General features: G+C 38.3%; 1 protein-coding gene across 2 annotated transcripts in view; it reads left to right on the top strand.

The window, feature by feature from the left end:
- The window catches only part of SV2C (synaptic vesicle glycoprotein 2C), a 261877-nt gene that overhangs the window by 134045 nt on the left and 108831 nt on the right, over positions 1–19001 (top strand). For both annotated transcript variants that reach the window (XM_066386345.1, XM_066386344.1), the window contains one exon: positions 12307–12458. In XM_066386345.1, the coding sequence (XP_066242442.1) occupies positions 12307–12458 (152 nt within the window). The remainder of the gene's footprint in view (positions 1–12306; positions 12459–19001) is intronic.

The following is a 19001-nucleotide window of genomic DNA, read 5'->3' as shown; positions in this document are numbered from 1 at the left end:
GCCAAGAAAGTCCAGGGAGGGTACACATCCAGAGGCCAGATACAGAGAGCATCAGTTCAGGACCTAACAACCCTTGTTAGAGTGATATATTAAAATAGGGCTCCTCACACTTGACTCAGTTAAGATACAGAAAACAAAAAAGTGGCTCTACTAGTTAAGGAGATCACAACTCAAACAAGCCTGCAAACCACAAACAGAAACAATGAGAAGGCAGAGGAATGTAAGCCATATGACTCAACAAGAAAAATCCCCCAAAAAGATCTGGATGAAATGGAAGTAATCAAATTACCAGATGCAGAGTTTAAAATAATGATTGTTAGGATGCTTAAGGATCTCAAAGCTACAATGGATGGACTTACTAAGCACCTAAATAAAGAAATTGTAAGCACCAAAAAGGATATTGAAATCATTTAAAAAACCAGACAAAAATGACAAACACAATATCAGAAATGAAGACTACACTAGAAGGAATTAAAAGCAGACTAGATGAAGCAGAGAAATGAATCAGCAACTTAGAGGACAAGATAAGCAAAAGCATGGAAGCAGAACAGTGAAAAGAAAAGAGGCTCAAAAAGTCTGAGGAAACTCTAAAAGAGCTCTGTGACAACATGCAGAGAAACAACATCCACATCATAGGGGTTAGTGAAGGAAAAAAAAAAAGAACAAGGGATAGAGAACTGGTTTGAAAAATTTATAGCTGAAAATTTCCCTAAATTGATGCAAGAAAGAGTCATACAAGTTTAAGAGCTGAAAGAACCCCATTACAAAAGAACCCAAAGAGACCTACACCAAGACACATCATAATCAAAATACCAAAGCTAAGAGATAAAGAAAGAGTACTAAAAGCTGCAGGAGAAAAAGAGTCAATCACCTACAAAGGAGCCCACATAAGAATGATATCCAACTTTTCAGCAGAAACACTTGAGTCCAGAAGGAAATGGCAGGACATATTCAAAGTAATGCAGAATGAGAGCCTACAAACAAGACTTTTTTATCCAGCAAGGCTATCATTTAAAATTGAAGAAGAATAAAAAGCTTTCCAGACAAACAAACAAAAAAAAAAACTCAAGGAATTCATCACAACCAAACAAATGCTACAAGAAATGTTAAGGGGCCTGTTGTAAACAGATCAAAGTGGAGAAAAAATTGAATAAAAGAGAAATGTAGATTTAAAGAAAAAAATGGCAATAAACAACTACATATCAATAATAACCTTAAATGTAAATGGATTAAATGCTCCAATCAAAAGACATAGAGTAGCAGAATGGATAAGAAAAGAGGACCTGTACATATGCTTTCCTCAAGAGACCCAACTCAAAACAAAAGATACACATAGACTGAAAGTAAAAGGATGGAAAAAAATATTTCATGCAAATGGAATGAAAAAAAAAAAACCAAACTGAGGTAGCAATACTTATACCTGACAAAATAAACTTTAAAAAAAGGCTATAGTAAAGAATAAAGAAGGTCACTACATAATGATAAAGGGAGCAATACAACAGGAAGAGATAACCATTATAAATATCTATGCACCTAATATAGGAGCACCTAAATATATAAAGCAGACTGTGATGGACATAAAGGTGAGATCAAAAGCAACACCATAGTAGGAGGGGAATTCAATATCCCACTAACATCACTAGCTAGATCCTCAAGAAAGAAAATTAACAAAGAAACAACAGAACTAAAGGACACACTAAATCAACTGGATTTAATAGATATGCTCAGAACCTTTCACCCTAAAGCAGCAGAACATACATTCTATTCAAGTGCCCATGGTACATTCTCTAGGATAGATTATATGTTAGGGCATAAAATGAGCCTCAACAAATTTAAAAACATTGAGATCATATCAAGCATCTTCTCTGACCACAATGGCATAAAACTAGAAATCAACTATAATAGAAAAACTGAAAAAACACTCTAACAGTTGAAAACTAAATAGCATGTTATTAAATAACAAATGGGTTAACAATGAGATCAAGAAAGAAATTTTAAAAATTCCTAGAAATGAATGATAATGAGCATACAACAACTCAAAATTTATAAGACACAGAAAAAGCAGTACTGAGAGGGAAGTTCATAGTATTACAAGCATACCTTAAGAAGCTAGAAAAAGCTCAAATAAACAACTTAACCCTGCATCTAAAAGAACTAGGAAAAGAACAGCAATTAAAGCCCAGAGGAAGTAGAAGGAAGGAAATAATAAAATCAGAGCAAATATAAATGACATAGAGGCTAAAAAATCAATACAGAGGATCAATAAAACCAAGAGCTGATTCTTTGAAAAGGTAAACAAGATCAATGAACCTTTAACCAGACTCACCAAGAAAAAAAAGAGAGAACTCAAATAAATAAAATTAGAAATGAGAGAGAAGAAGTAACAACTGACACAGCAAAAATACAAAGGATCGTAAGAAAATACTATTAAGAACTATATGCCAAAAAATTAGACAACCTAGGTGAAATGGACAAATTCCTTGAAAAATAAAATCTTTCAAAAATCAATCTGGAAGAATCAGAAAACCTAAATAGATCAATTACAATAAATGAGGTCAAAACACTTATTTAAAAACTCTCAACAAACAAAAGACCTGGGCCAGATGGCTTCACAGGTGAATTCTACCAAACATTCAAAGAAGAACTAACTCCTATCCTTCTCAAGCTATTTTAAAATTCAAGAGGAAGAAAGACTTCTAAGCTCCTTTAATGAGGCAAGCATAATTCTGATTCCAAAACCAGGCAAAGACAAAACAAAGAAAAAAAACTATAAGCCAAATTCCCTGATGAATTTAGATGCTAAAATTTTTAACAAAATATTAGCAAACCAGATCCAACAATACATAAAAAAATCATAATCAAGTGGGATTTATTCTAGGGAGACAAGACTGGTACAATATACGCAAATCAATCAATGTGATTCATCAGATAAACAGCAGGAAGGAGAAAAATCACATGTTAATATCAATAGATGCAGAAAAAGCATTTGATGAAATCCAGCACCCATTTATGATCAAAATTCTCAGCAAAGTGGGAATACAGGGAACATACCTCCACATGATAAAGGCCATCTATGTCAAACCCACAGCCAACATCAAAATCAATGGGCAAAAATTAAAAGCAATCCCCTTAAGATCAAGAACAAAGCAGGGGTGCCCCCTTTCACCACTCTTATCTAGCATAGTTCTGGAAGTCCTAGCTATAGCAATCAGACAAGAAGAAGAAATAAAAGAAATCCAAATTGGAAAAGAAGAAGTAAAACTATCACTATTTGCTGATGATATGATACTGTACATAGAAAACCCTAAAGTCACAGTCAAGAAACTCCTGGACCTGAAAAATGAATTCAGCAAGGTGGCATGATATAAAATCAATACTCAGAAATCAGAGGCATTTTTATACACCAACAATGATCTATCTGAAAGAGAAATTAAGAAAACAATCCCCTTCACTATTGCAACAAAAAAAATAAAGTATTAGGAATAAATTTAACCAAGGAGGTTAAGACTTGTACTCAGAAAATTATAAAATATTGATAAAAGAAATCAAGGAAGATACAAAGAAGTGGAAGCATATACCGTGTTCATTGATAGGAAGAATAAACATCATTAAAATGTCTATATTACCCAAAGCAATTTATAAATTCAATGCAATTCCTACTAAAATACCAATGACATACTTCAAAGATATAGAACAAATATTCCAAAAATTCATATGGAACCAAAAAAGAACACAAAAAGCCTTAGCAATCTTGAAAATGAAGAGTGAAGTGAGTAGTATCACACTTCCTGATATCAAATTATACTACAAGGCCATTGTACTCAAAACAGTTTGGTACTGGGATAAGAACAGGCATACAGACATATAGATCAATGTAACAGAACAGAGAACCCAGAAATAAACCCACACCTTTATGGGCAACTGATATTTGACAAAGGAGGTAAGAGCATACAATGGAGTAAAGACAGCCTCTTTAATAAATGATGTTGGGAAAATTGGACAGCTACCTGCAAAGTAATGAAACTAGAACACCAACTTACACCATTCACAAAATTAAACACAAAATGGATTAAAAACTTAACTGTAAGTCATGAGACCATAAGCATCCTAGAGGAAAACAGGCAATAAGCTCTCCGACATCACTCGCAGCAATATATTTGCTGATTTATCTCCACGGGCAAGTGAAATAAAAGACAGGATAAACAAATGGGACTATATCAAACTAAAAAGTTTTGCACAGCTAAAGACAATATGAACAGAATAAAAAGACAAACCACACAATGGGAGAACATATTCGACAATACGTCTGATAAGGGATTAGTAAACAAAATTTATAAAGAACTTCTAACATTCAATACCAGGAAGATAAACAATCCAATTCAAAAATGGACAAAAGAAATGAATAGACACTTCTCCAAAGAGGACATACAAATGGCCAATAAGCAGATGAAAAAATGCTCAACATCATTAATCATTAGAGAAATGTAAATTCAAACCACAATGAGATACCACCTTACACCAGTCAGAATGGCGCTCATCAACAAAACAACACAGAATAAGTGCTGGCGAGGATGTGGAGAAAGGGGAACCCTCCTGCACTGCTGATGGAAATGCAGACTGGTGCAGCCATTGTGGAAAACAGTATGGAGGTTCCTCAATATATTAAAAGTAGAACTGCCTTTTGACCCCGCTATCCCACTTTTAGGAATATATCCCCAGAACACCACATCAACGAGTCAAAAGAAGAAGTGCACCCCCATGTCTATAGCAGCATTGTTTACAATAGCCAAGATCTGGAAACAGCCCAAGTGTCCATCAGTGGATGAGTGGATTAAAAAACAATGTTACATATACACAATTGAATAATATAAAGCCATGAAAAAGAAAGAAATCTTACCTTTTGCGACAACATGGATGGACCTGGAAACTATTATGTTAAATGAAATAAGCCAGGCAGAGAAAGAAAAGTATCATATGACTTTACTCATTTGAGAAATTTAATGAATAATATGAACTGAAGAATAGAATAGAGACAGAGGTGGGATCAAAGAGGGTCCAGAGGGAAAACGGACAGAGGGAAAGGGGATGATAGGAAGGGATCAGAAAAGGGAAAAAAAATAGTGAAATTATACACACATAACACGGCTTAAGAGAGCAGAAAAGCTAATCCTGGAGGGAAAGGGGGAGGGTGTTGCAGGGAGGGGGGAAAGGAGGATGTTGAGGGGAATATGGGGGAGGGATGCATTCGGAGGGACACTAGAATCTATGCAAACACAATAAATTAAAATAAAATAAAAACTACAATGGAACACCACATCACACCTGTTAAGACAGGTAATAACAAGTGTTGGAGAGGCTGTGGAGAAAAAGGAACCCTCATTTACTGTTGATGGGAATGTAAAGTAGTACAACCATTATGGAAGAAAGTATAGTGGTTCCTCAAAAAATTAAGAATAGAACTGCCATATGACCCAGAAATCCTTCTATTGGGTATATACCCCCAAAACTTGAAAACATGGGTATGTAAAGGCACATGCACCCCATGTTCATTGCAGCATTGTTTACAGTGTCCAAGATATGGAAACAGCTGAAATGCCCTTCAATAGAGGATTGAATAAAGAAGATGTGGTACGTATATTCTATGGAATACTACTCAGCCATAAGAAATGATGACATCGGATCATTTAAAACAACATGGATGGATCTTGATAACAGTATACGGAGTGAAATAAGTAAATCAGAGAAAGCTAAGAACTGTATGATTCCATACATAGGTGAGACACAAAATTGAGACTCATGGACATAGATAAAAGTTCAGTGGTTACCAGGAAAGGGGAAGGGAGGAGGCGGGGAGGAGTTTAAAGAAAAACAAAATATAAGGTGACAGAGGATGATTTGACTTTGGGTGATGAGTATACAGCATAATTGACTATCCAAATGATGTGGAGATGTTTTCTCTAAATCTATGTACCAATGTCACCCTATTAAATTTAATTGTCTAGATAAAAAAATAAATTTTAAAAAATAACAGAAAAAAAATATTGCCTAATTTAAACCTTATGGTACCTCCTTCCAAAGTGGAAGATATTATTTATTCTACTCACTTTCCAGATGAGAAAATTGAGGCACAGAGCAGTTAAGTAACTGTCCAGGGACACACAGTAAGTGGTGTAATCATACCCAGGCAGTCTAGCTCCAGAGCCCATGCTCATAATCACCAGGTTGTGCTGTCTCAGATTCAAGAAGAAATGTCTGATTTCATAGCACAATGCTTGATACAAGATAGGCACTAAATAAATGTTTTGAACAGGGCAGTTCAGGAAGATTTCTGATTTAAAGGATCAAACTGGATAGACCTCTGCCAATACAGATGAGGCAACAGATTAAATTAGCTTTAATCCAAAAATAATCAGAAACCCAAACTCTAAACAGTGGATTAGTGTTTTCTTAGGCCTATGTTATTCACCAGGCCACACATAGCTGCCAAGCACTTGAAATACGGCCAAGTTAAGATGTCCTCAATATACAGCATTAAATTTCAAAAACTGAGCACATAAGAAACTGCAGAATATTTGATTAATTTGTAATTTTTATATTGATCACATTTCAAAATGATAATACTTAGATATATTGGGATAAATGAATATCTGTTAAAGTAAACTTCACCTGATTTTTTTTGCTGCATTTTAATATCTTTTCTAGAAAATTAAAAAATATATGTGGTTTGCATAATATCTCTATTGAAAAGCAGTGTTTTAGACAATGCCTTTTATGAGAATTTCCCACATGTAAGGTTGACCTTTTGGACACACTCCATTTCCAGGTGTATATACCCTTTAGCAAAGGTGCTGTTGCTGTTGAGAGAAGTAACAGAGCAAAAGATCTTCTAGACTCACAGTGTGTAATTGTGAAACATTAGCCATGTGCCCTCTTGAGACTCAACTCTGAGCAACTTGAGGGCAGGAACTTGTGGTCTTCGTGCCTGTACCTCCAGCAACTAGTGATGTGCCTGGCTCAGAGTTTGGCTGGGTTAAGGAGTGGTTGGGGAGATGATAGATGGATGGCTAAATGGCAGGTGAGTAGAGGACTGGATGAGTGGTTATATACAGGCTGGAAAAGTCTGCATATTTTTATCATCATTTCTTACAGTTCATCATAATGATCATTTTTATTGATGACACCATTTAGATGCTCTGGGAATGAATGCATTCTTCCAGCTCTCTTAGTACCTAGATTGATATTTTTTTTCCAGGCAACATTAGAATCCTGATCTATGACTATAACTTTCTGCCCAGTGGCACCAGGTCTGCTGCTGGGAACACACAGACTTCTGTAAGTTTGGAGGCTCAGGCACTAATGTGATGGCAAAACAGGGCTAGGGGTTGGATTGAAGTTATGTTTTCTTAAAAACACACGTTATATTTTTGCATCTCAATTTTTTTTAAGTAGCTGTTTTCTACCAATTATTCTATTCATAGTTTATATAATTTTTAAAAATAGCAACTTCCCATATCAAAGAATATTGTTCTTTAAACGGTGGCTTTGGAGATTGGAAGACTAAAGCTATCCAAACCATCCATCAGGTTAGCACGACCACTGGGCACAACAGATTCTCATCCTTGATTTGATGAGTAGTTTTATTACTAGTAAGTGTCCTATTTCTATCTTGGTTACTCACAATAAACATGTGCCTACTAATCAATATTGCAATCTCATTTCCTATGCAAACTCAGCTCATTCAGAGACCATTAGATTTGTGTTCTTTCATCTAAGCCTCTGAACAACTTCCTCTGTGATAGTCTATTTACTTTCATGAAGAGGAAACTGCTGAAAAGTACATCTTTGGAGCTGCTGCTTTAACTGTTTATTTCTTTGTCCAATTATAAAACATAATTAATTGGTTCTGAATTGTTATGCAACTTTCCAGGTAGTTCAGTGTCTTCCTTTTTTTTCCTTTTGCTTCTGAGTAAGGCTTAAAAGGAAATTTTTCATGCACATTTTTGTAATTGTGATTCCTGATACAGGATATACAATTCACTATTCTTCTTATAAACCCATAATACTTGTCTTAATAAAAGTTGCTAGAGTCAGTTTTTGGTGGATTTTGCCCTTTGTGTATAATACTTATGAACATGTGACTTAATAACAGTTACTCAGCTTCCTCCTTAATTATGTCCTCCCATTATGCCCTATTTCCTAATGGAAATGGAAAGAGAAAGATTGAGGTAAAAGACTGTTTGACAATCGCATAGTGAAATAAGTTAGAATGAAGTTATTCTTCATTACGTGCTCACTGGAGAATGAAAGCAGAGCAGAATCACTATGTAGAATCCCTCCTCAGGACAAAAAATCATTAGACATTCTGTAACTTCTCCCCTAACATGTCACACTTCAAGCCATTTTAATCCTTTGAGTAGTAGGGATGTTCATGTACATCCTCATGCCTCCTGACCATCCAGAGTACAATTGATTTATTTTTTAAATGTTGTAAGACAACATTTAAAAAAGGCAAATGTATGTTCTTCTTGTTTTCATTAATTGATTATCAAACAAACATGATTTTAAGTTAATAAAACTGGAACTGGAACTAATTTTATTTTTTGAAAAAATAACTCACTTCCAGGGGTCAGCAAGCATGAAAAACTCACTACTCAAGGGGTTAAGTACAATTACTCTTCATTATCTACATCCCCTTCTTCCAGAGCGGAAACCTGACTGTCCCCATCTCAGTAGCCAGCACACATCAGTGTGATGTGGTACAGGGACAAACAAGCCCCTACTGAGGTACGTTCTGAACTGCAGCCCTAGAAGGGGTGGCTGCGAGGCTGCAGGCCTTCGGGCAGTCGGCCTCCTGGTTTCTTCTCCAGGTTTGTGCACACAGTAATTCTGGCCTTCTCCTTCATCTTGCTGTGATAAACTGATTCAACTTATGTGAATCATTCTCCCAACAAAGGAGAAATCCTGTCTGTAAAGCTAATAAACCCTTTGCCTTACACAATATCGCCCTCATGAATTTGTCTTAAACGACTGAGGAAAATAAATATTTCATGGCATTCACCAGAAGCCTTGTATTGAGTGACATACAGACCTTCTTGAGGGACTGTTTGTGTCTGTGTTCATGCACACGCATAGAATGGGGTGGGAGAGAGCTCCCAAATTATTCTAGGGATGTCTTTTAATAGTTTGAATTTTTTTTTTTAGTTTCTTTATATTCTTATAACAAAGTTGTACAAGCCTAAACTAATATTATTAGGGAATAATTTTAACTTTGAAATTCCAAATATCAATGTTCTATTTTATTTGTGTCAATGCAGTTTATTTTGAATCCACTTATATAGAGTATGGATTTTAATTATTTCTTCTGTGCCTCCTATTACCAAGGATAATTAAGATTTGACCCCTTGACAGCTAATAAAATAGACTTAGTAACCAATCCTGAGAAAAATTCTTTATTAACCACCATGACCTGATTTCTTCATCTATGTAAACATAAATAATGTAAACAATGTATAAGCATCTGATGGAATATGAAATACTAGTAATAGTTAACATTACAGCACACTGTGTTTTTTCTCGCTTAACGGACATCACAGTAAGACCAGGAGCAATGTTTTCCCCAAGATAGATTGTCACCCACAATAAGAAATGTGAATGCTTGGATTGTTTTGTAGGTCTTTGAATCTGCAGAACTTTGCAAAGGACTTAAATAGACTCCTTCTGTCATTCTTCAGACTCATTAATCCACTGATATTAGAGTTCCTTGCTGTCTGCCTTACAAACATTGAGAGACATCCATGCAAAAATAATTACCTTAAAAAGGAGGCATTGAATCAAAACCAACTAGATTGCTTATCTGCCCTTAAAAGTTGGTATTCTCTTTTTACGCAGCAGTGATTTGTTTAGAACTAACAGGTGAGCCTGCAGTCTTCCACTTGCCATTAGTCACCCTGGAGTACATTCATCCCATTCAGAGCAGCCTGGCATATCTCGACATGCAACTGTGCCTTCAGGAAGTATGGGTTATTGCTCTTACACAAAATGTCCAGAATCCTGATGAAACATTAATTAGAATGTGAAAAGTCAATAAAAACTGGGACTCCTTTTATGCATTGAGAAGTGAGGCCACAGATTAGGGACCTGGGACTTCATGACGCAATCAAACAGATGCTTCACATCAAGTGAGAAAAAGGAGTAGCTTTAAATGATTTACGACACAGACATCTTATTTTCCATTAAAACTCTGTGTTGTAATAAAACCATTTTATTTTATTTTTATTTATTGGTTTTAGTGAGAGAGAAAGGGAGAGAGGAAGAAAGAGAGAGAGACAAGAACATCAATTTGTTCCTGTATGTGCCCTGATCTGAAATCGAACTGGCAACCTCTGTGCTATAGGACAATGCTCTAACCAACCAAGCTATCTGGCCAGGGCCTAATGAAACCATTTAAAATATGTTCAAAACTTTGTTGAATTTTTAAATTCAACTAGATGTCCATGGTTTGAGGTCCTCAAGGAGCCAGACAAAGGACTGTGTGTGCCTGATGTGATGTGATACAGAGCCAGCTCTGACACCTGCCACACACACTTGTTTGGGGGCCTGATTGATGGACTGGAACCTGGCTGGCCACCCCTGGTGTGATGGCATTAAATTGTACTGCATCTGAAGTCATGTGGAGTCATACTTCTAGAAATTTTAGATACAACTGCCACATTCATCATCCAAGAAAACAGATATAGGTGCTTTAAGTTAGTGATTTTAAACTCTTTGAAAAGCAACTCTCATTAAGAAACACATTGGGACTCATTATACATTTTCATATATGTGTATATGCATATGTACATGAAACATTATAAATATGTTTATAACGGAGACAAAAGTTTCATGAAATGATACTCATTACTTGAGCAACACTCTATTTGATTTTTAAAATGCTTCTTACAGCTACTAAGTTAATTTTTGTAGCCCACAGATTGAAAAATATTGGCCCCCGTGGTCTGCCCATATCCAGAAGCACACAACTCCTTCATCACTCTAAGCAGGGTAGCCTCATGAAAAGCAGCCATGTTTTGACCTACCAGTTGAGGTAGAGTGACATTATGAATCCTGCAGTTCATTTAGTACATCCAGTTTCCTACAGACATGACTTTTCTTCAGATTACATTTGCTAAGGCCACTGCCAACACCATGTCAAAGGCTCTAGAGAAATCAGTTATTGCTAAATGGATAAACCCATATTTTATTCCATGACATCACATTTATATAAAATATTAATGTCAATTCATCTTACAGAAATCTGAACATAAAGGAACTAGCACATATTTTTTTAAACTATATCACTAGGTGTTGTCTCTACAACTTGCTTACATTGTTCATATCTTTAAAAAATATTTAAGGATTCATATATTATTTGGAATGATAGAAAGTAATGTTTTCTTATACCACCTAACTTTCAAGGGCAACAGTTGTTAAAATTTGAGGATCAAGACCTATTTGAAATTCTGATGAAATCTGTGGCTCATCCCCCTGGAATGAACAAAAATCATCATTTTTATTCCGTAGGCCCACATAAGGAAACCCTTAAACTGAGTAGAAGTCACGGATCATGTCTTTTCTCTAGAACTCAGTCAGATCTCTTATAATTACCCTGACTGAAAGGAAGAATTGTACCTCATTCTGTTGGTATCTAAACCAGTAGCTTGTTATTTGATTCTACCAGGGCCCCTTGCACATGTGCTCATTTTGCAATGAATCTACTGGATTGGGACAAGACTCATTCTAGGAAACAACCTGGTTTGTCAACACATCAGCCTGACTGGGAGCAGTTACTATAGAACAGCCATACGTATAGGTGGAGACAGCCTCCTGGAAGTGTTTGAAGCAGCTTCCAAAGTCACCATGTCATGGGTGGCACTTATCATACTATTTCTTTTTAAAAATGCATTATTAAAATATTCACTAGAATATATCAAATATTATAAATTTTGAAAGATATATAGAACATTCAACACTGAGCTGGAAGCCCATCAGAATCTTAAGACAAGATCTGTAAACCACAAATAAGATACCACTGCCACCTTTTGGTAACATAGCTTAATTGCAGGTTCAAGGTTTTAGAGGGATAATAAAGCTATTATTACATGTAGAGATTATGATATTATAGTTATAAAATGATAGAAAATATACATTCTTCTATATTCTGGGATAGAGAGAGAGCTTGTGTTGTTAACACATGCTTTGGTTCTGCCCTTTGTGTCTCACATAACCATGTGAACCCTGTTTTCATGGATTCTCTGTACCTCTTGGCAGGATTGGAGGAGCCATTCCAATAGTGTTCTCCTACTTTGCTGAGGTCCTGGCCCGAGAGAAGCGGGGCGAGCATCTGAGCTGGCTCTGCATGTTCTGGATGATTGGTGGCATCTACGCCTCTGCCATGGCCTGGGCCATCATCCCGCACTACGGTAAGAGGCTGGCCTTGCACCAGCCTTGCAGTCACCTTGTTTTAAATCAGCCTCCATTACCATCCCTCTTCTCTCTTATACATGCTGGTTGAGAACAATGCTGTTATTGTCATGTTTCTCCCTTTGGTAATGTCTAGGATTTACTCCCTCCCCCCATACAGAGAGCTGGAGAAGGTAAGGCTGTGCCAGTGGTTGTGTAGGAATACTGCCACATTTTTGCCGTTTTTTGAACCACTACTTTTATTTGTTTCTTATCTGCCATCAACTCTGGGGTACTTGCCAAGGGGACATGAGAGGATGCACAGAGCATAATCAGCATAAAAGGCAACAAGACTTACAGTTGTTTGGGAAACTGTCATATACATAAGGCACACACAGTACCTTTATTGACCCCCTTTGCACTCAAGTCACAGCCCGTGTCAGCCTCACCTCTCTAGCAGCTCAGGACTGAGATGGCAGCAGGAAGGATCCTGAGCCCTTCCTCACGGGTGGTCTTCTCTTGGACCACCAGTTTTCAGAACTGACATTGTAGTTAACAACAACAAAACATACTTAAGGAATTGGTTACTTGGCCTGAAGAGACCTTTCTTTGCCAGACATTTGAGTGGGGTGCCAAGCTCAAGTGATGGGCTTACCTTTTTCTAGACTGTTCAGAGATGCCCTCTTACAGGCAGTTACCCATATCCATCATGAGATACTCATCTTCTGCCACCACCTCAGGACCTAGAGGAGTTTCTTTTTCTTCATCTGGGACCTCAAGACCCCAGCCACTCTCAGAAACTTCCTCTGTGGGGCTACCTCTAACTCCTACCCCACTCAGCCGGCTGTTGTGAATGGAAAAGTCACGTTGCCACATGTAAGGAATTGCTTCCTAGGAAGTGTGTAGTGGGCGAAGGAGATGCAGAGCCTGTGCCAAGAGTCCAGCTGTTCCCAGCATTGCTCCCAAAGCCACCACTAGTCCATACCCAGCCTTTGTGCAAATTAAAATAAGGGGCATCTTTCAGGTGGACACAGTTGTAGCCCACTGGCCATCTCTGCCAGGTAGTTTGCACAGGGCAAAACCTGGCAGCTGGATTCCCTCTGAGGCCAACATGGTTCTGTGTCTCAGCCTCTGAAGACAGCACAGCTCCTTGACTCTGGCCACTCTTAGTCTCTGGAGCAGCTTGACTCCTGAGTTCAGTTCTGTCACCTCCCTCATCTTCCCTTGTCATCATATCTCAGAATTTCTCCTGCTGGCCTTCCTGAACTCAGAGCTCAGGTTGTCTCTGGCAGTCTGTACACCTACCCCAGGCCTGTGCATGGTTGCTCTTGTTTTGTTTTCTGTTTTCCGTCACAAGGCCTTCATTCCTCATCCTGCCTTTCACACATCCCTGCCTGCAAACCATCGGGGCTCCAGACTTAGTCTCTGGCCTGGCCAACCATTAGTCAGTGGCTGACCCACCAAAATTTAACATGATCTCCACCTTTATTTTTCTTAATCACATATAAGATACTCTTTTTTATGGAAAAAAGGGCTGAGTAATCCATATGAAACTGGAAAGAGGGAAGCTGGTGAATCATAAACAATGCATGGAAAGTTACAAAAACAATTGCAATACAACAAAATCAAATGTATCTGAGGCTGCCATTAATTTAGAAATAATGTCCTGGTTAAGAAATCAGTAACAGAATATTAAAACTTTATGCCCACGCTTTATTAAAGGCTTTCTATGGCCCAAAGTGTGTGTGTGTGTGGGGGGGGGGGGGGCGAGGGGATGGAACAAATTATTACAATCAATTCTGTATATATATTAGAATCAACAGAAGAGATTTTTAAAATACCCATGCTGATTGCATTGTTAATATCCTTGCAACTTAAAGAGTTTTAATTTTTTCAAAATAAAAGAGTTTAAGTTTAAAAATCTTGTGCTGAGGCTTCTGGGAGATGATGATGTTTTGTAACTGGATGGGGGTGGTTTTCAGAGGTATTCATATATAAAACTCAGTAAGATGGGTACTTAAGATTTGTGCATGTCACTATATAGATGTTATACTTTTTCATGAACAGTTTTTTTTAGTGGTGGAGATAAAACTTTTTATGTTTTTTAATTAAAGTATTTAATTACAATTATATTATATTATAATTGTATTAATTATTAATAAATATTAATACAATATTAATTATATTATATTAATTTTAGGTTTACAGCATAGTGTTTAGACCAGGGGTCTCAAACTCAACTCAGCATGTGGGCCGCAGAGCAAGATCACAGCCGTTCGGCGGGCCGCACTAGGTCTACAAAAGGCAACTGTTATGCAACACTTTTCTCACTGCAGTTGAAAACAAAAAAAATTCAGTACAACAAGCACAATCGTACATGCAGTTTACTCAGTGTCACAAAACGACCAGAAACTGTAGTTCACATCACAACTGCTGTTAACTAAGCTAATATCTAGCTAGGATGCTAGAGAAATGAAAAATACAAGTAGGCCCCTAGGCTTACTTAATTTTATCCAAAATATTTTGAACTTCGTGGATTAGTCTGTGGGCCGCACAAAATTGTTCGGCGGACCGCATGCGGCCCACGGGCCGCGAGTTTGAGACCCCTGGTTTAGACACTTCTGTAACTTACAGAGTGATCCCCCAATAAGTCTAGTACCCACCTGGCACCATACATAGTTATTACAATATTATTGACTGCATTCCCTGTGCTCTACTTTACATTCCTGGACTATTATGTCACTGCCATTTGTACTTCTTAATCCCTTCACTTTTTTCACCCAGCCTACCCCTCCACCCTCCGATCTGGCAACCATCAGTTTGCTCTGTGTATCTATGAGTTTGTTTCTGCTTTTTCATAAACACTTTTTAATAAGTGTCTACCATTTCCTCCACCCCATGAAAATACCCAGGCTACCTATGCTAGATCAACTGAATCAGTTTCTCTAGGCTGGGGATAGATTTGAAGCCCCCCCCCCCAGGTGGTTCTCCCATGCAGCCTGGCTTGAGATAATTAAACTCCCTGCCTCTCCCTGTGGGTGATCACTATGACACTGAGTCTTCATGAAGGACATACAGGGAGAGCTGTGAACAGGAAAAGAGAAAAGCAGCTTGACTCAGTTGGTATCGACATGTCAGTTTTGTTGTTTTCATACAGGCTGAAGGGCTTTTCTGTTCATCAGGTTTAAAATCCTACTTTAAAAGTAACTTTGACATTCAGATATCTTTTTTTCTATGACACATCTTTTTACTTTACATAAAATAGTCAAGGGGTTAAAAAGTCTATCCACGAGAGATGACATCAGAGTAATGGCAGGGTAGGAAGCGATACCGATAAATCTCCCCCAAAACTCAACAAGATCTTCAACCAGAAACAGAAAAACCTGTCCTTGGAGCCTCCAGATGTTTCGCAATACACCCGAAGGTATGGTCGAGCGAAAAATTGGCTAAATATATAACCAAACCCCGAAGGAAATAGGGAGTAAGAAATGCTCCGCCTTCCTCACTAACCTAAACAGGGCGGCTTTCTCTGGGATCCGTGAATATAGAAACTGAGGCGGGCAAAGGGGATGAATAGATCCAGGCCACGGCACAAACGGCCAAACCAAGCTGTGGCATGGAGATCCAAGCCGAGGAAAAACTGATCCTGTGGCAACCCAGGAAATACAAGCTAACACTCGCACCAAACCCAAACAAAGACAGACAAGCGGGGCAGCCATTTTACCCGATCTCCTGGTCGGCGCATGCAGATAGTGGGCGAGAGATTTCTTCCTAAGCCCCGGGAGTGGGTGCCCGTGTTACCCCACAGAGAGGCAGAATCAGAGGCCTTTGTGTGAGCCGAAAGTGGAATCTCTGGGCAGCCCCAGTGCCCTGGGAAAGCTGCGCACGGGAGGGAGCGAGAACTAATTCCAACGGTGGAACTTTTCCGTGCTGGTGGGGATTTCACTCAGAGGGAAACGCGGCGGCCGGGCTGATATCCTGGTCTGCGCGTGCAGATAGCAAGAGATTCCTCCGAGTGCCTCGGCAGTGCGCGCCCGTGTTATTGCACAGAGGGGCAGAGTCAGGGGCCTTTGTGTGGGCCAAAGCGGAATCTCAGGCCACACCAGCGCCTTGCAAAAGCCGCGCACGGGGACGGAGCGAGAGCCAATTCCAACACAGGAACTTTTCCATGCGGTTGGGGGTTTCACTCAGAGTGTGAGACTGCTGGCCAGATATCCTGGTCTGTGCGTGCAGATAGCGAGAGTTTCCTCCAAGCACTCCGGAAGTGGGCGCCCACCTGTGTTACTGGACAGAGTGGCAGAGCCAGAGGTCTTTGAGTGGGTGGAAACCCCGCCTGATTATGCTAGCAGCTCTGACTGACTGAGCCTTACCCAGAGCCCTGTGCTGAGTGGAAATAGAGTGGGGAGTTGCCAGCTCTTTGAGCCTCTTACTATCCAGGCAGAGGCAGCAGCAACCCCATAGCTGGATTATCAGGCTACTAATTGAGGAAGGAAAGACTAGGAGAAAGGCTCCAGGAACACGGACTCTCTCACTGTCGGAGCCTATAAATGCTAATGAGCCTGGACTGCCAACGAGACTAAAGCACAATACATGATATCACCATAGAGACTTATCAACTGCAAACCTCTACCTGAGCGTGCCAAAGGGGCAGAACCTGGGGTACAGAGTCACCGACCAGGAAGAGGGAGAGAAAAGAAAAAGCAAGAAGATAACCTCTCAAAATCAAGAATAATCTGCAGACTTTATAACCTATCCCATTTTATTATAATTGTTCATTCGTTTCTCTTATCTTCATTCTTGATATTTTTTTTTCCTCCTCCAATTTGGCCGATTAACTCTCTGCCGGTCTTACTCTCTCCTCTCCTTCAACTACACTACCCATAAGTGTTACATCTCCTCATTATCTTTTCTCTCCTTTTCCTTTCTTTCTGTGAGGGTTGCACTCCAAAACCCTTAACTCTCTCTCTCTCTCTCCCCTCTTTTTTCTTTTTTCTTCTTTTAGTGGTTCCCTCTTTTTTTCTCTCTCTCTCTTTCTTTTCTCCCTCTATATTAGTTTCTTCCTTTCTCCTTTACATCTCCTCTCATTCAAACCTCAATAACAAACAAATTATCTTATCTGGGACTCAAACTTATGTTTGTGGCATTTTGGGGGGTTTTTACTTCACCTTTTTAACTCACTAGCAGTGCTCCCATTCCTGGCTCTCCATTTTATCTAGTTCTTGTTCCACTAAATACAATAGTAATTTTTTAATTTGTTCCCCCATTTTTCTGTTTTCCTCTTATTCCTCTCATCATAACTCTTAGTCAACCAACACCTATAAGCAAATCATTTTATTCTTGACCCAAATTTTTTCCTTATTTGCTTTTTGTGGGGCCATACCCCCTTCTTTTTTTTTTTTTCTTTTTTTTTTGCCCCTTTATTATTTTTCCCCAATTCAGGCCCTCCATTACAGGCATTGTTTGTTATAATTCACAGTTCACCACAAGATTTCCTCAAAAAAGAGGGGAGAGGAGAGGAGAGGAAAAAAGGAGGGGGGAATAATTTCCCTTTTTTAAAATTTTTATTTTATTTTATTTTTCTTTATTTCATTATTAATTTTTTTAAAAGAAAACAACTCTTTTCAATATTTTATTTTTTTAACTTTTTATTCTTTATTAAATCTCATTAATGCTATCAACAAAACCACCCTCAGATGCCATTAAGGAAGAGAAAATCGAATATCATGGATACAAAAGAAAGAGAGGTAACACAGCTAGATGAGTAAAAATCTATGGAGAAAGAATTTAATATATTGGAAAGCTTGGAGCTAAATGACAGAGAATTCAAGATAGATATCCTAAAAATCCTCCGAGATATACAAGAAAACACAGAAAGGCAATTTAGGGAGCTCAGAAAACAACTCAATGAACACAAAGAATATATGTCCAAGGAAATTGAAACTATAAAAACAAATCAAACAGAGATGAAAAACTCAATTCACGAGCTGAAAAACGAAGTAACAAGCTTAGCTAATAGAACAGGTCAGATAGAAGAGAGGATTAGTGAAATAGAAGACAAGCAACTTGAGGCACAACAGAGAGAAGAAGAAAGAGACTCAAAAATTAAAAAAAAATGAGATAGCCCTACAAGAATTATCTGACTCCATCAAAAAGAATAACATAAGAATTATAGGTATATCAGAGGGAGAAGAGAGAGAAAATGGAATGGAGAACATACTCAAACAAATAATAGATGAGAACTTCCCAAGCCTGTGGAAAGAACTAAAGCCTCAAGTTCAAGAAGGAAAGAGAACTCCGAGTTTTCTTAACCCCAACAAACCTACTCCAAGGCATATCATAATGAAATTGACAGAAACCAACAGCAAAGAAAAAATTCTCAAGGCAGCCAGGGAAAAGAAGAATACAACATATAAAGGAAGGCCCATTAGATCATCATCAGATTTCTCAGCAGAAACTCTACAAGCTAGAAGAGAGTGGACCCCAATATTTAAAGTCCTGAAAGAGAGGAACTTTCAGCCACGAATACTATACCCATCAAAGCTATCCTTCAAATATGAAGGAGA

This window comes from Saccopteryx leptura, chromosome 5, assembly GCF_036850995.1.
Source record: "Saccopteryx leptura isolate mSacLep1 chromosome 5, mSacLep1_pri_phased_curated, whole genome shotgun sequence".
NCBI classification, from domain to species: domain Eukaryota; kingdom Metazoa; phylum Chordata; class Mammalia; order Chiroptera; family Emballonuridae; genus Saccopteryx; species Saccopteryx leptura.
Note: the sequence above shows the minus strand (reverse complement) of the source record. Positions and strands in the feature narration are given on the sequence as shown.